Source organism: Numida meleagris, chromosome 3 (genome assembly GCF_002078875.1).
Source record: "Numida meleagris isolate 19003 breed g44 Domestic line chromosome 3, NumMel1.0, whole genome shotgun sequence".
NCBI classification, from domain to species: Eukaryota; Metazoa; Chordata; class Aves; order Galliformes; family Numididae; genus Numida; species Numida meleagris.
Genome location: NC_034411.1, coordinates 27534194 through 27558816, shown reverse-complemented (window position 1 = coordinate 27558816; position 24623 = coordinate 27534194). Strand labels below are relative to the sequence as shown.

The following is a 24623-nucleotide window of genomic DNA, read 5'->3' as shown; positions in this document are numbered from 1 at the left end:
CAACATTCTGTTAGGAAGTGTTTAAGCCATTTTAACTACAAATGTAATGGCCATTTACAAGTTTATGTATAAGTGCCTTATATATATGGAAGGGGTTGTTAAATTAAAGCAGTTTCCCACAGCAGCCTCTGGGAGGTTGTTTACAACAAAGAGTAACTAATGTTTCAGGGAACAAAGTGTAATGATAGTAGTAATGAACAAGGTGTATTAATAGTAACATCTATAATTTATTGCTATTTTCTCAATTTTATGTGCCATTGGAAGCCAAAATAGTGATTGTTGTGGACCAGAGAATGAAGGTCACAAAACTAACGCAAGGAAACTCCTGTTTGGTCACTGCCAGGCTACTGCATGCATACTTTCAGAATTCTGTGTCACTCTGCAAAGAATACTTGTTACACTCAGCGTGGTAAGCAATAGTAATAGCAGCTCTTGTACAACTCATTTCTTAGAGAGATCTCACTACACTTTAAAAAGCAGAACAACATTATTATTCTTGTTTTGTGGGTGTGAAACTTAGGCAAGTCATCTTGCTCTTTTTCTCCTTGGGTCAGCTGAGAAGCCACTGGCAAAACCAAAAGCAGAGATCAGCTCAATCCTCTAGCACACACTGTCTTCTCATTTCAATTCTACACTAAGAAAATGGTCTCAAGTCTCAGTTCATCTTCCTTCCTTTTGGTGTTTTAGGAGATTATAGCTCATTCTAAATAGAATTTGTTTCTGCAAAAAGCTCATATATTTTTAGACAAAGATGAACAATTGTGACATCCCAGCAGGCATCTGCTAATGGTACTTCTTTGAGCTTACATGGATTTGTGAGAAGCATGTTCAACCATACATATTCTTGTTTTAACAGTGGCTAGACCATGACTTGATTCTTCTCACAGTTATGTTGGCATCAACACGCAACTCCAATGAAAGAAACATAATTAAACTGGTGAAAAAACAGGCTTGGTGAGGTGAGGATCTGTGCCTCAGCGTTTCAAGTAGGACAGCAAAACAACTGCCTGTGGGAATCAAACAGCTTGTTGAAGACGGGAAGATGACCTTTTTTATTGCTTTGATGGAAAGGTACAAGGCAAAGGGCAAAGGATCAAGTTGGAACAGTGATTTGTAATTAGCCAATTTTAAAAATAGGCTAACAGACTAGGCAAGAACATGCGGCGAGTTCCTGTAGCTCACTGTAAACAAAAAAACCTACCTCACTGCATTTCAGGCACGATCGCCAAACCTTCCAGAACAATTCTACACTCTAGAAGCCTATTTTTATCTTCCATATTAAAGAAATTCAAAGTACCGATCTACATACGTAGCCTGAAAGTTTCCCTTTCACTGACATAGGTATTCAAGATTTTTTTTCACCAAATACAACACTTTTCTCTTGTCATTTAATTCTGCAACTGCACTAACTTTCAGTTCAAATCAGACAACGAGCATTTCAGGCTTCTGTTATGAGCAGGCAATGATCAGTAATCTGTATAAGGAACCCTATAAATTCTTGGCTTTTTAATGGTGCCACAAAGAATACACAGAATGGCCTAAAAGTGATGAAACAGCTGATGTTACTCCAAAACTAGGCTACATAAGTTAATTAGAAAAACTGTCACACTGGTTTTCAGAATTGTTACATAAAGTGTTTTGTAAAGCTATTTACAAGTTTGACATAATTTGAAAACACTGACACGAAAAAAGTAATCTAAGTTGCTAGCCAACAGACTGCTCTTAGCTTATGTGACAAACTCTCCACAACTTTGAGAGGATAAATGGTGCAAAGGATACTGATCTCACGTCTTATGAGCAACCAGAAACTAAATGTGAAATCCCCCAAAATCTATTAGATGGAAAATAAAATAACTATAGAATATGTTTTGCAAATCGTGCACAGTAATTCAGAATCATGTTTATGGAGGAACTTTCAGACTAAAACATCCTGAAATGGTTTGGGCTACAAATAAAGCATATAATCACTCAAAATTTCAACAGTTTTTACAAAACAATATTTAAACATAAGAAGCACACAGCAACACTACCCACAGTTTTTCATGGGAAATGAAGATTCTTACATCCAGCTAAGCTTCAGCGGTTTGGCATAAATAGAAGTACACAAATAAGAATTTCACCACTGCATTAGCTTTGACCCTTTATCCAGTGTGTGCCACAAGTTCTGTTAAAGGCTAGAGCTGGTTAGCACTTGTGTTTTTAGACAGATATCTCTTAGGAATGTTGGCACGGGAAAAAGAACAGAACCTTTCACTACCTCAGTGATGCACAGTATCAGAGGTAAAATGCAACTAACCAAGTTATTAATGTCACTTTCCTTAGCACTCTGGTTTTCTTGAACAGTTCCCATGTAGCAGCGACTAGATCACAATCAGAAATATAGTGTCTGAAGGAAGGAGGAAGGGAAAGGGAACAATGCGCATAAGCAGTATTTGCATAAACTAATCTTTAAATTAATCATGGTTTGCTTCCGATTCCCCATGCCTAACCAGTGTCTGTTCAGTGTTTTCAACACACAAAAATATTACAAAGGTACACTATTACTGTCAGCTTAAGCTGATGTAAAACCATGCTGATACAAGAGCATTTTCCCAAGGTTTATTGTGCATTACCCTTATTGCTTACAGAGTTCACTAACGCAAAATGTTTCGGTCTTTTTTTCCACAGGTCATTTTAATTAAGATCAGCAAACTGACTAGGCTGGTGTCCAGCAGGCAGGGTGGGCCAGAGCATGTTGCCAGGACTGAGGAGGGGGTGAGTGAGGGAGCAGCCGTACTGCCTTCCCTGTAGCCATAGGGGCACACTGCCCTGCGCCACTGATACTGCCCTGTCTGTTGAAAACATGGGATGCTATGTAACCAGGGCTTAGTTAATTGTATAGCATGCTTGGTTCAGTAGGAATGTTGAGGAAAAGCGTGAAGTCTCCATTTATTTCTGGGAAACAACGCGGTTTTAGCGTGCATGAGAAAAGGAAAAAAAAAAAAGACGTACGTCAACATTTTTCTTTTGAAAAAAGAAAACAATATTCTCATCAGGCAGTTCAGAGGGGAAGAGAATTTGTATGTTAGATTAGATATCACATTATCTAAGATGACTGTCATTTACATAGTATCTAAAGAAATATTCAAACATCGTTTTTTCTCCCAAAGAATAGAGAAGATAATTAAGGGTATCAAAAAAGTAGCAGATAATATGCATTTAAAAATATTTTAATGAACAGGAATATAACGTAAAGGCTTAGAATTTAGCTTTGATTCTGCTCTCTTTGAATCCGTGAATAAAACTGGCTTTCTCCCCTCCTGGGAATTCCCTAAAATGGGGAAAATCCCTGGGAGATTAGAGTAGGTGTAACTAGCCACTGTCTAGTACATACAATTTACTGGGCTTTCATGATCCTCGGAGCTGAACAAATACAAAAGAAAGAACAGCTCTTGCCTCTGACTAGGAATATTAGTACATCATTGTGGTGAAAAAGTCTCAAACCTCTTTTGGATCTGGCATAACATTTTGGTTTAGCCTCGGTCTCTTTTGTCTCACTTAATTTTTAAAGATTTGAACATGTACTATGGGAAAGTCTCCATAATATGGAGACAAAAAGACCACAGTTCTTTTCAAAATCTGATGTTCTTGACTCGTTCTCGCTTTCATCCCTTTTAATAATCCATGAAAGCATCTTATTGGAAGGTAGAAAACTTTCAGGACTTATGAAGAGACTACCTCAGGAATGCAGTTAACTACAGCTTGGTTTAAATATTGGGCTATCCAGTTCTAGGTTCTTAGTCTCACTTTAAATCTCTATGACTGAAAAAATCAGACGCAATCAGAAATAATAGAAAATACTCGATGTATTTTTCCATCTATTTCCTCAAACATGACAAGTTTTTCTTTAAAAAAGTTCACTTTTCAGACTACTCATGTAATTGGTTATCATTCCACGGATAGTCTGGGTTGTCACTCTAGCACACATAATGAACAGTATAAAAATAGTACCCAAACCGGTACCTGGAAAAGTAACTGATGGCTAAAGAACAATCCTTTCACAGGACAGTGCTGAAGTACAGTGGCAGTGTGAGATATAAAAACTTTACCCCATCTTCCATCCTGAAGAGTTGTTAAAACTTGCTTGATTTCATGTAATTTACAATCTGTCACCATGGCACAAAAGATGAATTAGTGCAGAGCAGCAGGAATCATTTCAACCAGTTTTGCGATCAAAGAAACACGTGCATTTTATCAAACGCATACATATATATTATTTAAAGACAGACTATTCCACAGATCTCGTTACTGAATGGGTCAACAGTTGAACTGACACAATGGTGAACATCTCTAGCAAGGGAAAAAGTTAAATGAATGGCTGCGACTACAGGAGGATCTCAAGAGTGTTCTCTTCTTATACGAGCTTTATCTCTTCCAAAATATTATTGCGCAATCACAACCTCAATTTAAAAAGACCAAAATGAGAATGGATGTCCATAGCCCTTCAACAAGGACTTCAGTGAACATTTCTGCTCACCCTCTGCACAGGAGTAAATTTTGCCCTGCTAGATCTCAAAAGATGTAACAAAGAAGGCACTCAGATGAATATCCTGACGCTTTTACAGTAGCACACTGAAGTGCACGTCACTGAAATGACATCATCAAGAGATCAGAGTTCCTAAATTATATTGGAAAGCTGAAAGTTTCAGAACAAAGTAAAAAGCTTTTTATGGAACAATAAGCTTTTCCTCTCATCTCTAGCAGCTAACTTTCGGGGAACAGGTGGGCACAACACTGGTGATTTCATAATCTGTATTCCGAACTGGAAGCTCTAAAGAGATTAAAAAATACATGAATCTAAGTTGAGATATTTAAGCCTCAGCAAACATTCCATCATTTTTACAAAACATCTGTTTTGTATTTAAAAAAGATTGTGGAAATTTTCAAAATTACTACTCTCTAGCTTTTATTTCCCTCCCACATTGTTCTTCATTGATGTCTCTCTATTACATTATTTTTGGAACTGCAGTTACATAATTATTTTCAAGGCAGAGTGATGGTGACGTTAGAATAGACTGTCTCTGAAACATGCTGTTCTCACCTAGCACTAGGGAAGGCTTCCTGCAGTTCCTATGCTGAACAGAACATTGTAACTTCATAAAATACCAGGCTTAAAGCAGAAAATGAACAAACAAACAAACAAAATCCCCACAAAGCAAAATAACCTTTGCAACCCAAGCAAAGGGTGATCTTTACATGCCTGTGAATGGATAAAGAAGACATATGTTAATATTAATCTAGATAGGCCACTGGGTCCTAGTTCTTGTTAGCATAATTTTTTATATACTGGTAAATCAACAAAGTAATCCATGCTTCTGTTTCACTATCATGCAGAAAAAAATATCAGCTGCTGATCTCCCCTCAAATCTCGTCCTCTGTCTTTTCCCCTTCCTCCCGCACCACCCTCCACATTATTTATGGGCACATTTTCTTTTGTTCTTCAGTGAGAAGTTGCTCTAAAAACTTGTGCTCAAGACAAAAAAATTGATAAATATGAAGTTTTTCAACAAATTTCTAAGTGCAGTGTTTCCTTCAGAATCCACAGGGGTCACAACTGAAAGCAAAAATTTAGTTAACATATACTTACACAATGTACCAATAAATCTAGCCAACATATGTAAAGACAATACACCAAAATCCTTCAGTAGCTATGTTTCTGCTTTGAAGCTAGCTTACCCTTGATTCACCAATAAAGAAAGCTGTACTTGAAATTCCTTCTCATCATACAGGTGTCTACTAGAATCTTGTATTACAACATTAAAGCTGGTGTGGCAAAGACAAGAATTTGTAGTGTACAGGGGGTGCCTGGCTTTGTCAGACATGGTTAACTCTGTCATGGCAAGCAGGAATCTCCACTAGCTAACTGCATTTACCTTTTTCACAATTTGGGTTTTCTGGGGAAAGGCAGATCTCTAAATATCAGAAAGATGTGAATATCAGAAAGTGAGGCACTGAAACAGGTTGCCCTGAGAGAGACAGTGGGTGCTCCATCCTTAGAGACACTCAAGGCCAGGCTGCACAGGGCTTTGAGCACGCTGATCTAGCTGTAGGTGTCCTCGTTCATTGCAGGGGAGTTGGACCAGATGACCCTTAAGGGTCCCTTCCAACTCAAATGATTCTATGATTCTATGTAAATCTGCATAACCCTGGTTTGCAATACCTGCCAACAGACAACTCTCATGTCTCCAGTAATGCCCACAATTTAATGAGCAACAGGGAATGAAAACTGATGGATTATCTGCTCATTTTCACTGCCTCTATATGGCGTACTGCTGAGCTCCAGCAAAACCACCAACTGCTTCTCCCCAGCAGGTCATTCTTCACTTAGTTCTGTCTGGCTAAAAACCCAACGGATTGAACAATACTAGTAGGATATTCCCAATAAATAGTATTAACAGGATCAGGGAATTAGAAGGAAGAAGGTATATTCATTCTTATTACAGATGAGAACAAGGGAAATGCCTGTTTTTCCACATGAGTACTGAACTTGATTTGTCTTTCACGTTCCTTCCCATCTTTTATTTTCAGCTCTGACCAATGCACCTTCTTTTTCTTTCCACTGCGTATACTATCATGATTTACACATTTTAAATAAACAGGGATCTGAGAGAGGATAGGAAGTATGGGAAGTGATGGAGGGAGTAAATTAGCAAAAGGGAATTTTGATTCTTTGGAAGCACGAGTTATTTATGGAAAGATGAGGGGCAGAAAAAGAGCAATATAGCAAACAAGTGCACTGCAGAAAGATAACGAAAGGAGAGGGAGGTAAACAAGAAAATCATAGATGGTTCAGGGACAACGTGCTATTGATCTAGAACAGGGGAAAAAAAGGAGAGAAAACGGAATGAAGTCAGAAATGGAAAGAAGAAATAATAAAACCCATAAGGGAACGCACAACTGATATATACGGGAACATTACCACCTTCTTATTTTATAATTATGTGTCAGAAGGATCATCATGTTCTGCACCTACTTAGGCAACACACTGGTAAAAAACCTTTATGTATTTTATTCAGGCTCAAAGTGTACGTTGCTAGGCTTGGAAGGAACCAGGAATGTCAGCATCAAATAACTTAGTGGAGCTTGATATAGGAGCTAACAACTGGAGCCTTATAAAACAAGCACCAAAACCTTACTAGTAAACTCCTATGGAAAGAACAGCTCAGACAGCTCCTCTAGGCAACATCATATATATGCCTGCCTAGAGTGTTTTTACACAAATTTGTTACCATCGACTGTACGATCTTTATTGCAGCTTTTGATTTGTGCCAGCAGCTCTTTACTGTCAGGAGTACTAAAATTTACCCAAAGATATTTATGTCTAGAAATACATCTAGGAAAACAGTTATTTCCATTAATAGTGCAGCCAGAAAGTAATTCATTAACAAGACAGAACATAACTATTCATCATATCACTGTGTGGCTCACTGGGGGTGGGGGGTAGGGGAGGAGAGAAAATACAAGAGTATCAGTGTTGAGTGTTAAAGTATAACGCATAACAGTTGTATTTATTGTCACAAATATTTTCAAAGGAGTTTCTTCAGAAAATTTCCCCTTTGATTCAGTGATTCTTGTATGGCAAGGATCTCCAGACTAGAAGGACAAGATATGTAATTTTTAATAGTCAAAAACAATTTCTAATAAGAACAGGGAAAATTGCAACAAACAAAAAAACCTGTGGAATTTATATGGTAAAAGAGTATTCAGTGGGGCAAGAAAATTTAGATACATTAATTATCCAAGGTAATATTCTATCTCTATCATTAGCATAGAGCAGAAGCTGTAGGAATACCCTGAAGTACTGACAATACCGCTGCCCAGTGGATCACTGGTTTGGATTCTAATTATTTACAACTGTACAGTACCCAGGAATTCTACAAAAAGCAAAAGATGACAGTTGTGATATCTGTAAAGGGGGGTGTTATAATGTGAAGCAACGGCCATATGCTATTGTGCATCGCTGAGACAAAATTACATTTTTCTGTAGCAGAAATTAACACAAATGCTTCACTCCTGATGTTCTTATTGGAAAAATGGTAACTAAGCTTTTATTCCAGCAGCCTCTTTTCCTGGTCAGAATGTTATTAGTTTCTGACTTCTCATTTTCTTCAGCGATATCACTCTGGGTTTTCCAGTGGCAGATGAAGACACTCAGGTGGCTGCTCTAACATCAGCTGGCTGTACGCTCACAAAAAGCTGCAGCATATCAGTCTCCAAAAAACTGCACACAAGAATTGTGTCTTTTTTCATTCCATTCCAGCCTGGCATTGCCTGGTTCTGTCTCCATGAACTTCAATGGGAAAAGGAGCTCTTTTGTATTGCAGCAGCCAAGGTGGTAACAATTTCAGGAAGAACTTTTTCAAATCCTAGACACTCAGTGAAAATGGATACATGCAAGTCTTGTATGTAATTGGGCACAGCATTTTGAGATTTTCTTCTAATGCTCTGTCCCAGACTATTTAAGCAGAGATTTTAAGAGAATTCAGTTCTCTTATGTGGGAAAACAGGGAGGAGAAAAAGTGCACAGGAGTCGTATATTTCTGTACTTAAAATACATAACCGAAACACGACTACAAATTTTGGCTCATGTTGCAATACCCAGACCGATGACCTCCCTTCTCTGTCAACTTTCTCCTCTCTTCATTCTTGTTTAGAAAATTCTACCTTCTTGACTTAAAAATACCAAAGTATTTGAAAGGATGAAGTAAGCAATGCTGTTAACCCACCATGTGCATCTTCTAGCATCAACAACTGTTATAGCAGCGGACACTACACTGTATATGAATGAACTTTCCTTTGCCATCAGTGTTGAAACTGGCCTCGGCTGTCACCAGACAGTGAGAAACCACGTACATACTCAGGAAGGTTCAACAAAGAGATTCAGCTACTGATAGCTGGCAAAGAAGGCACCCATTAAAAAGATGAAAAGACTGATAGGCACATTGCTTTACTTCTGTGGGTAGTGTCTAATAGTTTACTGACCTCAAAAGGGAAAAAATGCCAGTCTCGTGAGACTAGAAACTTGTGGTACTGTGAATCAAACCAGTGGGTAGCTCTGAACAACGCAGAACAACAAGGAGCACCACGGTGCTTCAGACGAGTGTTCTCTGCATGGCAAGAACACAAGATGGAGTAGCTGATTTTCTTCTCCCACTTGGAAAATACACCCCAAAAACTTATCACCTGCTAGGATCAAAATGTTTCTGGATTCATTTACTCCATTACCCAAGTGAACTCTCTAGAGAATTAAGCAATAGTTTCCTTGCCTCATATGGACTAAACCTAAAAGCTTGGTAAACACTAGTTTTATCTCACAAACCATAATTTTTAATTGCTAACACACATAGGAAGGGCATAATCCTCCACTGATGATATCATAGTCTACTGCCATGGAAATGACTGCAGCACCATAAACACAGGTTTAAGATGACCTCATTTTAGTAGGAAAGAGGGAAATTTCAGTGGAATGTGAATGACATTGGGAATAAGCACACAAAGATACTACATAGCAAAAAACCTCTCCTTGTCAGTTAAAATACGGAAGATGAAGAAACAGCTAAAAGAGTGGCATAGGAGTTCAACTGTCCAAGCACTGTATTACTGCCTCTGAATTGCTGAATATAGAGAGCCCTATGAACTCATGTCAGGGTTCCTCTCCCTAAACTCACTGCACCAGACAGGAGTGAAATCCCTGCCCTGACAGGCTTACAGTTTAACCACATGAGCATGAACAAAGTACAGCTATGAGAATACAGAGTAGGATCACAGAACAACATTGTAGCTGGAACGCTTCCTAGAATGAGTAAGTGCTTCAGAAGTGGGAGGAAGAGAACCATACAGTCTCTTGAAGCACACAAAATAACATGAAGTCAGACGCAAATTCAGAACTACAATCTCAATGTGGCAAGTGCTAAGCATTTTGGCAATGGCTCAGGAAAATACATATATTTAACCTTCAGCTCTGAGGTAATCTGAGAGGCGTCAAACAACTTAGATTGGAAGTCGAAATTTGTGTGTAAGCTTTGTGTTGCTGAGAGCTGGGAATGCTAAGCGCTGTGTAGGACCCTAAGAAGAGATGAGAAAAGAAGTTTGGGCTGAGAACAGGGAGTGGAGAAATGCAGCAGGCGATAATGATCTCACTTAAGTAGAACCTTTCATCTTAAAGGATCTCAAAGCAATTTACAAACTTAAACAGACCAGACACTGCAGCTGGTAGGAACAGAAGCAGACATCTGGGAACCCATTCATGGGAGGGAGGAGGTAATAGAGGACTTACTGGGTGCTGTATCTTCCAAAATGCTGTTGCTGGGAGAAGATAGCAGGACTAGAACAGAGCTTTTCCCTAAGCCCTGCCAAGCAGCCATGTGAGAAAACTGCAGAAAACAAGCAGGCAGCCAGAGCTGGCAGAAAGAGAAGCAGAAAAACAGGGGCTCTCTGGACAGCTGGGGAGCTGTAGCTGTTAGGATTGTAGTTCTCCTGCCATTTTTCTCAGCCTCAGCTCCACAGCTTCTTCACACTTTCTGCTGTAAAACCTCATGCCTATCATTTTGCCCTTTCAAAACATTCCTCCAGTTTCTCTCCACCTTTTCTCTATCTTTCTACAAAGCTGAATCCCTTCACTTTTGGTCCCCAAACTCCAAAATATTTTCCAAATGCACAATAGGACAAGCAGTGCTACTTCTTGATTATTAGGAAACCGAATAAATTACTTCAGCTATGGCATTTATGTGGAACAGGCCTGACTATAGTATCGTAAGGAGTATTCTTTAGCTCAAAAGCACTACTAAATACATACTATTAAACTGAACTAGGTAAATCTAAAAATTAAGAGCCGTCTTAGTTATAGATGAAATAAAGTTGCTTCTGGAAGGAAAGACATCACCTAATTACAGTACACAGTAGATTAGCACACAGGATAAAGACACCAAATGAAAGGGCAGGAGATTTCAATTAAATGGAATCCAGAAAGCAACACTTTTGCTCCACTTAAATTAAAAAAAAAACAACATTGCTTAAGTTAAAAGATGTAGTTTAACATTTATATTTCCCAAGACTTTTGAAACTTCCACATTTTCAACAAAGAAGGGGGGAAAAGAGCTTTCATGGATAAGAACCAAAGACAAGTGTAGAGCAGGTGTTCTAAGATGCCCAGTCCTTTTCAGACAGGACCCACGGCATCCTCTGATACACAAACAACAGTTTGTTTCAGAAAGTGCCAGCTGTGATCAATGGCACACTGTCTCTTCCTTGTGGTTTTTAAACTTGGCTGCAAATGCAGCTCTTGCAATGGGTTAAAAGAAGTCACTGGTGGCCTTAGCCTAGATATCCTGTGTTTTTAAGTAAAATCCAGCCAGACATTTCCCCATCTTCTCTTCTTCAATATTTTATAACTTTTTTTTGTTGTTGTTAGAAGAACTTTGAAGGAAGCTCTTTGGGTCTGGAGTGTAATTCCCAATACTTCTAATACAGTAAAATGCTAAACTGTGTTGCATCCTAAAATAAACAGTTCACCCCTATTTCAGGGGGCAGAGACAATTTCACGTCAGTTTGCAGCACCGAAAAGCCTCCTCTGACATGAAAGAGCTTTTGGATCAATCAGGTCCTACATCGGGTGAGCAGTGTTTGAGCTATTTTGGATACCTGAAACTGTATTTGTATGGACCAATTTTATTCCTTTAGTATGTTTCTGAGAATTTCAACAACCTGATTTTTACTGTCTGTTTTTAGGGTTTTTTTTTGCTCCCCAAGATGCAGCTGTCTTCTTGTCAAGTAAGAGAAGGCAAAGGGGAATTGCTCCAAACGATATTTGAGGTCCTGTATAATCAGGGCAGAACAACAAAGCACAGAGCCTGCACATCCTACATTTACTATACATCCAAAACTTCACTAGGTCAGAGAAGAAGACAAGGCTCTGAAATCAAGCCCAGATTTTTCACTATTACATAAACTAAACAATTCACAGATGACACATTCTCTCATGCCTTGATGCCTTTCTCTGGATCCAAAAGATTAATTTCCTCAACTGGACTAAGCTTGTATTCCTTCACAGTTGTGCTTTCCCATGCTGCTGGCAATGGCAGATTGACTAGAATGAGGAGTGGCTGCTGCAGGGGAAGCATTACAGATAAAAACAAAAACACAAATGGAACGGATTTGAAGGATTCTAGAACACTTTTCTCTGCTGCTAGGAGAAGCTGAAGAGCAGAAAAAAATACGAAAGCAAGAACAGAAACCCTGAAACATGGTGATGGAGTGCATGAGAAATGGTGGAAATGAGAACATGTGAAAGACCTGGAAACAAAGCAAAATCGTATGTGAGACTTTTCCTGCTACCTCAAAAGAAACATAAGAAAATTCCTTTTCATATTCCTGCAAAAAAAAAAAAAAAAAAGCCTGAAATTACTGATCCAAATATTATACTTCAAGAAAGTACATACACAGCTTAGGATCATGGATTTCCAATGAGACAGTGAGTCATTTGTTGCAGCACTTCAGCAGACAGTAGCCACCAGGAGAAGCTTAGGAGGAAGACACAGAATCTCACTCACTAATGGAGGTAACTTTGCCATTTTGCAAAAGCAGACACTGTGCTCTGTTAGTGAAGGTGATTTGACACACTCATCAGGCTCCTCCAGGATGTTAATTCCGGGCATGCGTTTGTCAGTACTGTCCAGTCTGGCAACATAGTACTTTGTAGCTCAGTGCTTTCTCCACCAAGTCCTACTTCTTTCAGTGTATGCCTTCAATCGGTTTGCCTGTTGCAATGACAAGGGTTCCGAGAGGGGGCCTGAAGCCCTACCTTCTGTTTCTGTTCCATACAGAAAATAAGCAGCCTGAGAGAAGGAAAGAGGTCCACCAAAAACTAAGACTTCAAATTTTGAACATCCTAACAAACATCGTTTTCCAGCATTTGGGCTGTGGTCTCATTCTCTTGAATTCAAGTGAAAAACTGTTGCTGTTGTGACTATCTAAAGACTTTTTTTTCCATCTTACATTTTGTTTCTTGCTTTTGCTGTTTTCAATTGCCATGCCAAAGTTTCTCCTGTTTATTCTAATTGTTTTAGTGTGTCTGACTCTCATTGGTTTATATGTTTAGTCTTGTCCTGATTTAGTATGAATTAAAACACCACTGCCATGATCAGCCTGCAAATATGAGTCAGAACAGAAACTATTTAAATAATACTACGGATGGTACCCGTCTGGCTTGATATCTAGATCATATAGAATAATGCTGTTTTTGTTTTCTACTACTATTGTCTGGATTTGCCGATGAAGTGTTGATTGTGATTGTGACCACAAATATGTTTTGTTCCTGGTCCTGTTAAGCCAAAAGAGTGTGGTTTACTGCATGTATGTACGTGAGGTTGTTTTGATTATACTAAATTCACTTTAAAAAACCCACATTTTGCCACTGCAGCGCTACAGGACAATGAGAAAAGAATTTCCAATGAGAACAGTCTTTTAAAAGCAAACCACTGGGCTCCTTCCCTTTAAAAGAATCTTAAGGGACGCTACCCTTTCTTCTGAATTTGATTATTTCTCAAAATCACATGTGAAAACTGTCTTCAACAGAAGGTCTCCTTTTATTCCCTTCTCATTCATTATGTAAGACTGAGCAAATTTCAGATTGCATATTTCACACAGAGGTTATGCTTCTTTAAATTACTTGTTTACCATGTTGAGTAAAAGCATTTTATGGCAAGTCCTTTTATTTAGTGAATCTGGCTACCATATGTTCAGTGGTAGCTGCAGGCCTACCATTCGGATTTTCAGTACCTTCCCTCTAGAAGACCTAGGAATGTTTACCACTAAATGTTTGCCACCCTCAGTTTCTAGTTTTCCAGAAAGAGGGTGAAGACCGTATTCTGAAGGGCCAATATTGCACCTCGTCAGTGCCTCTGGCACAGCCTCAGTCAATGCACCTATATTCTAGGAAAGATAAGCTTCAGTTCTGAGCAGTGAATAAGACTATCAAACACAATGTGCCCAAAGATGCGTCTGACCTCATAGTGCATGACTTTCATTGTTCATTCAGTCTCTTCAAATGGGTGATAGACAGGCATTTGACATGCGAGCACAGCTCTCCATGTCTTTTTCAAACTGAAACATCAGCATAAATGACAGACAAACTCATGAAAACCTGACGTTCTTTTGATCCTGCTAAAATGAACCCTAGCTTTAAACCTAGTATATACGGCTCCCCCTACACTGCCGACATAAATATAGTTAAGAGAGACTCCTGGCACCAATCCTAACCCGGTAGTTTTTTAATAAAGCTTGCTTATCACTCCCTGTTTCATAGCTTTGCTCCTCACTTAGAGGCATCCCAGCCCACAGCCCAACACTTTCAGGTAATTTGACCAGGATTTTTAACGCTGGCTGCATTCAAACTCCGTCCACATGGGTACTAAATGGAGATTTCAGCCTGATTAAACACTTGCCAGCTAAATTTAAACCCATTCTTTTTCCTGGTTTATGAAGTGCCTGAAATCCTATGCTAATAACAAAGAATGAAGCTATCCATTCTTTTCCAGTTGAATCAAATCAGCTTATCACTAATAAAAAGCCCTTCACTGCTCCTTAAAGCAGAGGCTAATAATGGTGAGTCAGATACATTCTTGTGATAGCATTTGTTAAGAAATCCTCTCAGCTGACTGAAAAGCAAAATAGCTTTTTTACAACCACTTAATCTCAGCGTAACAGCATCTACGGCTGCAACTCACATCTCTAGTAACATCTCTACATCATCTCTAGTTACAGTATGCTCAGTTAATAAGGTTTCAAACAAGTGACTGTACTTCTATTGCACCAAACTTGAAGCCAAAAAGCAGGGGAGCTTTCTGGGTGTTTTTTTTTTCTTTGCTTTGCTTTTGTTTAACTGTCAAGAAAACATCCAAACCCATGGCTGGCAGTAGTGCTTAAGCTGGCTACGTTTTGACGATTTTTTTTTCCCCACATTTCAGAGAGACAGGAAAAGAACTTTCTGAGAATAAAGGGCCGTGTTTTGTGTTTCAGTATAACGTCGCATACTCAGACCCACATAACATCAAGATCAGTTCTGCAATATCTTACTCTCACTTCCAAGACAACTATACTTCTTGGTAAACTGCAGTGTATTCTGCAAATTACTTACATAATTATGCATTATTTTTTTCTGACACGGGTTCTATGAGGGTTAAAGAGTTTTTGCAAGGTAGGTCTACACCTACATCAACCGTAGTCCTCAGCATAATCTTCTAATCATGTATTCTACACTTTCTTGCCCCACAGGCTTCAATGTAGCTGCCTCTTAATTCAGATTGAGGAATTGTGTTTTTAACTGCAGAATTCCCAGCAGGATGAGTTGATGCAGTCCAGACACACACACTTTTAAGTCCTATTTTAACCCAGCCTACATACATAGTTTAAAACCAGATGTGTTTAATATAGTGCAAATTAAGGACTGATTTGCAAGTGTACTGGGGCCAACAAGGTCAGGCAGTTTGGGTTAGTATTTTCATCACTGCCGACTCCTGCAATTTTGTTTGAACTCTCCTGATATTTAGTATTTGTTATAAAACTCAGGCTGTGGGAACCAAGAGCTTTCACGAATCTCTCTGCTTTAATTTTTAATACAAGTTCGGAAACCTTACCTATATACAAAAACAAACGAACAAACAAACAAACAAAAAAAAGCAAGAAAGAAATTAAGAAAGAAAAAGACAATGAAGCCCAAGTACCTAATTCCAAACCCAAAATGCCCAAAGGATGAATCGAAAGGAAGGAAGACATTCCTTTAAAAAACGATTTCATAGTTTGAAAACACACTTTGTGGGGCAGAAGAGCTAAATTTTGTTAGGGCTTCTTCCATTTCCTGACCTGTATGGATATGCATAGCCCAGGGCCTTCACTCTCCATCAGATAAACAGTGGGCTGCAACACGGGGCTCCATTCTACTTTTTCCACAGATCTAATTTCAGTTTCTTTACAACGTTAAGCTTTCTTTCTCGCTTTTCCGGCAGAAACGAGTGCTTTGAACTGAAAACGTGTTCCAGCTGATCAGATTTATTTACCCTTCTCAAATCGTTTCTGTGCTGATAAAGAGTATCAGAGCTCAAGATTTCCTGGGCAGACTGTTCTGGCCAGCGTGACGCGGGGCCCCCGAGCACAGCCGAAACGACACACCCACGTCTCCCCTCCCCATGACGGCGGAGGCAGCTGACCTAGGCCCGTCTCCCCGCGGGACTGACCCTCACGGGCCCGGCAGCTCGGCCTGAGCTCCCTCTGTCCCGGGCCAACGGCTCCGTGCCGCCGCGCCAGGTACTAACCTGACCAGGTCGGTCATACAGGATCCCACCACCGCCACCTCGGCGGCCATGGCGCTGGGGACGGGGCAGACAAAGCCAGCTCCAGGGCCTGGACCCTGGACCTTGAGCCCGGCCTCCGCGCCAGGCCGCGCCGCAGCTTCGCCGGTTGCCACGGCGACAGGCTGGCGGGAGGGGGCCTTCGGCCGGTGAGGGGTGCCCCCGGCGAACGCCTGTTGGGACGCCGCTCTCTTCCCTCCCCTCCCGTCCCGTCCCGTCCCGCCAGCTCGTTTCGCACCGCTCCGGCTGCAACCTGCCCACGGCCCCTCGCCTCCCCCACTTTAACCCCACGCTGCGCGGCGAGAAAATCCTCCCAGGCGCTGCGGCCGCCGCCAGCTCCCAGGCCCGCGAAGCCCCCTGCGGCCCGGGGAGCCGCGGCGGCGGCGGCGGGGCGCGGAGGCGCGCACGTCACGCGGCGGGGCGGGAGCGGGGGCGCGCACGCTGGGCGCGGGCGGACGGGACGGGCGCGTGGCCGCGGCCGTTGCTAAGGGGCCGCGCTTCGGCCGCCGTAGGTATGGCGGGGCCGGGGCCAGGGCCCGAGCGCGGGCCCGGGCCGGGGAGGGGCGGGCGGGAGCAGCGCCCCCGCTGGCCCCGGGGGAGCGGCGGGCGGCCCGGGTTCTGCCCCCGCCTCCTCCGCCGGCCCTGGGGCGAGGGGGGGGCCGGCCAGGAGGCGGCGCGGGGCCGGGATCGGCACCGGCACATCCCGAGACGGAGGGCCAGGCTCTTCGGTCAGCCCCGCCCGCCGCCCCAGGGCCGGCACGTGGCGGCTGGAACCCCGGGAACGATGCTGGGGCCCGGCTCCGGCGGGGGGAGCGGGATGAGGCCGAGGGGCGACGCCGGGCGTCCCCGCCCCGTGCGGGCAGAGCCGGACTGCGGGGCAGGCGCAGAGACTGCTGTGCGCTTTGGTCTTCTCCGTAGCGCCCCTCTGTGCTTCGCTGAACGCGTGCCGAATGTTTTGTCCCAGCGGTGGGGGACGGCGTCCCGCAGCCGGCCTCTGGTGCCTGTGTGCTCACTGACCTGAATTCATGGCCGTAGGCCGCTGAGTCTGAAAGGGTCCCGCTGCTCGTTCGTATACATCTCCCAAATACTTGGGTTTGGGAGGGAAACTGCCTCGTGGGTTATTTGCTTGTTGTTGTTTTCTAATTCCCTTGGGTTAGCTTGGTTTGTGCTCTGTTCCCAGCACTGCAGGAGCATTAAGCTGGGGAAAAGATGATGCGTATGGGAACTGAAAGTTACGGAAATAATACAGTTGTGTTACCGTTCGTAAATCCCTTTGTTTACAGATCCCTTTGTTTACAAAATAAATCAGTGAGTGTAACCAGTAGTGAGCCTTTAAGGGTTGTGTGATAGCTGGCTTGTGATGTAGAAGGTATTGCGGGTCTTAAAGAAGCAATGCGATAAAGCCAGGAACAGTGCTTTAGAGCCCCTGGTGCCTTGTGCTGACAACGCCTGCATACTCCGCTAGTGGAAAGGTAAAGAATCTCACCCTGTAATTCACTTTGGAGGGTGTCTGTATTCACCTTTGATCACCACATGCATCTCCACGTGTCACAATTTTGCGCTCATACCTAAGTTCCCTTGAAGCATGTCATATAGTCAGAACAAACGTTGAAGTCTCTGTATATGAAGTGCTAGGATGGCCTCTATTTCAGCGTGCTTTTCATGCTTTAAGAAAGCCTTGCCATCATCAGCCCCGCTGCCTGAAGTTCCTCTCCCTGCAGTAGAATAAAACGTGGTGGAATAAAAAGTGCCCAGCGTTAGGGACTGTTGTGCAAATTCTGTCCTAGTTTAAACTAAACTTTGTCAGCTGTTCAAGCTCGGTCGTTGGTCTTTGCATTGACATAGATAGGTCAACTCTGAGCTTCTCAGTGTCTCTGGGTGAGTTAGCAGTGAGTTTTGATAGAGATGTAACCAACAGGAGGGAGTGTCCTGAGTGGCCATAGAGGTATGCCAAGCAAGCGTAAGTGACTGCCCATTGTCACTTATGGTAAAATCACGCATGTAAGGAGAGCTAGTTATATAGTAGCGTATGGAAATTCAGTCTTGAGCTTCTATAGCTGCCATAAAGTGCAGGAAACTGTGTATTAATTACAGTTTGTAGGAAATCCCTGGTTATTTTTGTTCACCTGAAAATGCCTAGCCTTGGCTTTACTCAGAGTAGCTAGGATAAGTTCTCCTGAAGATTCATTCATACTCCTTCCATGCGAATGGGTTTCATAAGAACAAAATGTATAGCTCAAATGATTAATGATGGTACCAGTTAGAAGGAATTATCAGTTTTGCAGAAGATCCATTAGTTAACAATTAAAGCTTGTAAGCTGAGTGTTAGGAGAAACAGAAATATTGTGAATACAGCAGTCCCGTGTGCATTGTTATTTGTGAATGTAGATGTGAAGTCATGTCTAATAATTTTTGTAAGGAAGTAAATATAGTATGGATGTTTTTCATATGAATGGACTTTTAAAAAATATCCTCTAATGGCCAGAGTTTAAGTTATGGGGCCTTCTGCCCAAATTTTCAGTGGCATTTTTACATTACACTGAGTCATTTGTGGCCTCGTTTTGTAAAACTCCAAAGTTCAGTTAATTTTCAGGTAGAACTGTAAATATCCCGAGAATAAGAGCAAATATATTGTTAGCATTTAGACAGGTTGCTTGCCCTTTTTTCCTTCCCTTCTGCCACAGCCTGGTTTTGCCCGCAGTGTAGGCTTTCAGCATGAGACTGCTTTAAATTACAAACACGATCAGCTTTTGCATTAAGTCTAAAAAGCAGCAGGTTCTTCAAGTGTGCTTATAGTGGCCTCGTTGATATAGCATAAGTTCGTGCAATTGCAAGTGCTTCTGAAAAAGCTGTGCTTCAAGTTTGTATATAACAGTTTCATGGTCTGTTTTGTAACCGTGGATGCCTTTCAGAGCATGGTAGTATCACTGAAATGAAAGCCTTTGAAGGAAGCATGAAATGCTCTGTCTAGCTCTTAGTGAAGTGTTGTGAATGTAATACTGATTATGGTTATACTGGTGCTAGTTGTATTACAAAACTGCGAATGAAAATTTGGAGAGAGCAGTTGTCCCATTGTAATCAGTATTGTAAGTCCAGTTGATGTCAGTGGAAGCAGAACAAACGTGGCTTGTCAATTACAGCCTCTAGCAAAATGCTTACAAGAACAGTTAGGCTATGAATGGTCAGCAGAACCTTCCCTTCGATTTATCTTTCTTATAAGGATAGGATCTTAGTTAAAGGAGCCTAGCACTTAAGACTCTTTATATTGAGATTGAATTGAATAAATGGGCTTCCTTGATCGTTGCAGAGGTAGGAGAAAATATTTAACTGTACACTTCAATTCCAGATCCCAGAGTGCTAAGCTTATTTTTCCTTTGATGTTTGCACAGTATGTGTGAATTTACATCAAATAAAGATATTTTAAAATTGTTTTTCTCCCTTACTATTCCTGTACAGCTTAAGACGAAAGGAAGAAGGAACGTGCTACAATGTCTCCTGAAGTTGCCTTGAACAGAATTTCTCCTGCTCTTTCACCATTCATTTCGAGTGTGGTGAGAAATGGAAAAGTAGGCCTGGATGCTACTAATTGTTTACGAATTACAGACCTGAAATCTGGGTAAGTGTTTGAGTTCCTTGTTCAGAAAGAATACGCATCCCCTTAATAACAGTTCAGATGTCTCCTCAGGACTGATTTTTTACTAGGTCAGTCTATATTTAAGCATTTCCAATATATCTGGAACTGAAATACCATCTAGATTATTTTTTGTCTTATTACCATTTTGTAGTTTGTGGGAGTTAACTTGTCACATTGTTGGCGATAATAATCTTGCTAAAACACTTTCCTTGCTGCCACTTGATAGTGCTGGTTTTCAGGATTGTTGTAAACACATTGTCCAGCTGTTTATCACTTGCTTACTCAATCTTTTCTATAAATTAAAAACTGGAAGATAAATTTGTAAGACCTTACTGTAGTCACAAATATGTTAAATAAGAAAAAAAAACAAAACACTTTTCCTTTGTCGAACCTCCCTCAAGATTAGTACATCAAAAGGCTGTAGGCTGCAGTGTTTGAAACAGGCCAAGCTACTATTTCTATTTTTAACTCTAGAAGGATGTGTGGTGGTTTTCAGCTGGTGATGAAGTTTGGGATCCGCATGTACAAAGGAAACTCTGATGTGTAACCTCTGTGAATAATACATGGGGGATGTGAAATGCTTGAAGTAGAGTTTACTTTGGACGTTGTGCAGACAGGGGAAACTCTCTAAGTAGCTGATAAAGAAATCTGAAGATGAGAGGGTATCAGAAATTGCTTTATTCTTCCATAGTTGGGCATCTAACCGCATTCTTGATTCAGGTACTTATTTAAGACTGGAGTAGAGACTGAAATTATTTTGGCTTAAGCGATTGAAATCACCTTGCATCACTTTGATGCAAACTGCTGGTTTTTGTGTTGTTTTTAATGATAGTGTAACCCAATAGGTTTTGAGAACTACCACAAAAATTGTTTAAAATTTAGGTCTGCTGAAAACTGTTTGATGTGCTTCTGTAGTCTGATGTATTATGATTTCTTGGACAGTTTCATAGAATCATAGAGTGGCTTGGGTTTGAAGGGACCTCAAGGATCATCAAACTCCAACCCCCCTGCCTCAGGCAGGGCTGGCAACCTCCATAGCTAATACTAGACCAGGTTGCTCAGGGCCCCATCCAACCTGGCCTTGAGCAGCTCCAGGGATAGGGCATCCACAACCTCTCTGGCAGCCTGTTCAGCACCTCACCACTCTCTTGGTAAAGCGTTTGGGAGGTGCTTTTCCTGTAGATACAATGCCTTTTCATGAAAGTCTGTGGTTAGCTTGAAAAGAATCATCCTCTGTGACAGAGCACAGACTTTCTTGGAGGTCTAAGAAGCTGTAACTTTGTGTTGTTTGGTTTTGTGTTTAGACTTGCACGTAGCTGCTCAGCCTGTCTCATTTAATCTGCAACTGTTGCTTCATACTAGACCTCCCTTTCTCTTGGATTAGTCTCCTAGGGAGTCTGAGATAGGAGCTGTCTTACATTAGCCTTTCTGAAAAGGAATACAAGAAGAGAGAAAACAGCTGTAGTCTGGTGGTGAAGACATTTGCTTGCCTTTAGAATAATGGGTTAAAATAATTCAAAGCAATGTTTTTCTAGCTCACTCTTTTCAGAGATATTTTAGTATGTGCCTATAAGTTTTCAGCCTGTGATCTTACTGAGATGATCTTGAGTTTACTTGGATAAATCTTGAGTGTTTTCCAAGAGCTTATTCTTATTCTTTAACTTAAAAAACTGAAAACTTTCTCCTAACTGTGCCTGTCATCCAACCTAGTGATTCAAATTCTATATTATTTGCATCAAACGTGGAGTATGGACCATAAATACAGTGACTGAGAGAGATTTAAATGTGGCTCTGGATGCTGCCTCTTGAGGAAAAGTTTGTAGGGCTCTGAGAGTTCAAAAAATAGATTGAAAGCCATTGGTCTACTCCATACTCCTATCCTGACTTAATGCTATTATTCAACCCCCTGTATACTTTTATTTTCTTTAAGCTTTTCAAACAAGAAAAATGACAGTACATAGGTTCATCCCTGACTGCTACTTCCTAGGTGATAACTGTATGAATAAACAAGGACCTAGAGATTGGACAGAGAGAGAAGGAAAATTAGGAGAGCAATTAAGTTAGAATAATGGGGTTGAGGTACAGGATGTTAATTGCAGAACTCCCTTCAGTTTCAGTAGTGCTGAATCAGGCTTTAAACTTAAAAAGCAGAACTGTATGGTGAGGAAGAGATACTAGATCAAATGTCTGAAATCGAATAGAAAGCTATTATTGATTTCAGTTGAATGTGACCATTTTTAAGTATCAGCAGAAACTTTTGAATGAGTGTATGTTTATTGACATATGGGAGGAACTTGAAACATGTCTTGCCATGGCTAACTTGAATTTGTTACAGAACATGCAGATGTTTTATGAATTAACTGTTGTGTTGTGTGCAAGATTATAAGAGTAAAAAAATGATTTTCTTTAACCTTAAAGATGTTAAAATCCTTAAGGTAATCTTTTCAATAGATATTAACTTAGAAAACAAAGACTTCTGGAAGTTTCTGAGTGCTTTGACACTGATGAGAGGATCAAGGCAAGGAACTGCATGGTTGCTTCACTGTCACATACCACACTGTTACTCTGATAGAAAAGTGGTGGTTAATGCAGTACTCTGGTTCCCTAACCAACCAGTGCTTTACATTATGTAACAAAACATACAGACACAAGATGCATCCATTCTCAATTATTAGGTTTTAGAAACTGGAGCTGCAGTTCACAGGGGATAATAGAAATTTGCTGGATGTAGTAGCAGCTCCAACACCTTGTCTCTTCAGAGCTTTGGTTTCTTAGTTCTCAACTTGAAAGTGGAAGGAATTACACTTTTCTTTAACTAGTGCAAGATCAAGTACCACATTTATAACCTGTTATGTCATTTGATTTTGGTTTGTATATGTCAAGCATTGTGTAAGTCTTAAACTGTTTGAAAAATCAATCCACATGCCAGATGTTTTTAGTAAAGAGCTTTTTTGGCACTTGCTCTAACTTATTGCTAAGACTGCCTAATTTTGTTATAAGCTGTATTAAAGAGCTGATGTTAGTTTAGAATTATGAAGTATGATATATTAATTTGCTTTACTTGCAAGTGTGGGAGGGAAATAGATCACAGTAAGGAAATCCTATTGTTTTGCAGTCTTTGAGTATGTAAATGTTTTATAATAACATGTTACAGTTCCATGTCTGTGTGTTTTACAAACTTAATAGACAGTACTAGTCTCATCAGACACATACATTTACATCTATGAGTAGGGCCTTCAGGATCAAGATCTATTTGTAGGAATTATACAGCCGCTGCTGATGCAGAATGAGTGAAGAGTTGTGAGAACCGTTTAACTGTGCTCAGCAGAACTACTTGACGGGAAAGAAAGAAACTTTTCTATTGAAACGTTAAGAACTTAGGTGGCACATGGTTACCCAAAGCAGAATTTTGTCAAGTCTACACAGTATTATCATCTTGTTAAAGGAGCTCCCCAGTTAACAAAAATAGAAGCTTAGTATTAGATCACATCTGAAATACAGCACCTTTAGCAGCATTGATTCTGATGATAAGGAAACCCTGGCAGGTGTCTCTGTTGCATCAGTAAAAGATATTCCTGGAGATGTCAGAATGGATCAAAGCATTTAACTCTTGCATAGGATATTACCTTGTTCTAGACTCAAAGAAAATAATGCTGCCAATTGAGTCAATGCCATATACTACATCATTCAGTTAATCTACAGTGGTGTCTCTTTGAAATAATGACCCATCTTAATTAGATATTAAAATCTCCTCATAACCAACTTAAATTATGGCTAAGACATTTTTCTTTGTGTTTGTACATATATACATTAACCATGGGAAATATGTTGAATAGGGAAAAGCAATTATTAAGTAATTTAGAAACAGAAGACATTTTCCTATATAAAGGCAATGCAATTATTATGTATGTGGAATCCAGTTATTTAAGAGGCAACTGCTTTTCCTATGGCTTGTCAGAGTGGTGTGAGATGCATGTGTGTTGGTCGTTGCCTTTGAGAACGTTTTTTCATACAGCCGTTCATCAGGGTCCACGATAGAGCCTCAAATTACGCTGCAAGCCTATTCTTACTCAACAGACTTTATTTTTAAAATTACTTTGTTTTGCACCAGTTGGAATTTTAAAAGGAATATAATAAATAATGAATAAAATAACTAATGCTATCAAGCTGTAATAAGACATTTATAACTTTCCTAGTGAACAGTGATTATTTAGTTTTTGTGTTATCAAGTAAACTGCAATATGCTTTGGCATTTCCGTTTCTTTTGGGGATTTCCCTTTTCAAAGTAAATATGCATTTTTATGTGAGTATTATATGAAAAGTTATTTTAACTGTGAAATACTGTTACAATACTGTAGCAGTTTAGTTTTCACGTTATCTTTTGCCTTTGATTAATCTAAACCGAAAGATTCTACTTCCATTAAAGGAAGAACATTTTTATTCCGTCATTCCCATTTATTTCTGTAGGTAGGTTTTTTCACATGACTCTTGAATGCAATTACAATGAAACACTGTTGAAGTAGAAACTTTGTTATAAATAAAACATATACTTGAAAGGATTTGGTGGTTTGACAGGCTTGAGTGGTGAGTCCGTGAGAACAACCTGT

At 40.5% G+C, this 24623-nt stretch overlaps 2 protein-coding genes across 9 annotated transcripts in view; one reads left to right on the top strand and one right to left on the bottom strand.

Moving 5' to 3' along the window:
* Positions 1-16656, bottom strand: part of RBKS (ribokinase) — a 66532-nt gene extending 49876 nt beyond the window's left edge. Inside the window, exon 1 of the mRNA XM_021392677.1 lies at positions 16347-16656. Coding sequence (XP_021248352.1) covers positions 16347-16396 — 50 coding nt within the window. The 5' untranslated portion in view covers positions 16397-16656. The remainder of the gene's footprint in view (positions 1-16346) is intronic.
* The window catches only part of BABAM2 (BRISC and BRCA1 A complex member 2), a 160120-nt gene continuing 151334 nt past the window's right edge, over positions 15838-24623 (top strand). For 2 of the 8 annotated variants that reach the window (XR_002437275.1, XM_021392674.1), the window contains exons 1-2: positions 16751-16894; positions 19839-19998. Coding sequence is in view for 7 of the 8 variants with exons in the window: in XM_021392674.1 (XP_021248349.1) it covers positions 19871-19998 (128 nt within the window). In the remaining variant the exon portion in view is untranslated. Of the gene's footprint in view, positions 16355-16750; positions 16895-17188; positions 17855-19838; positions 19999-24623 lie in introns of those variants that run through there. The other 6 variants (XM_021392676.1, XM_021392669.1, XM_021392671.1 and 3 more) reach the window with 5 other exon arrangements.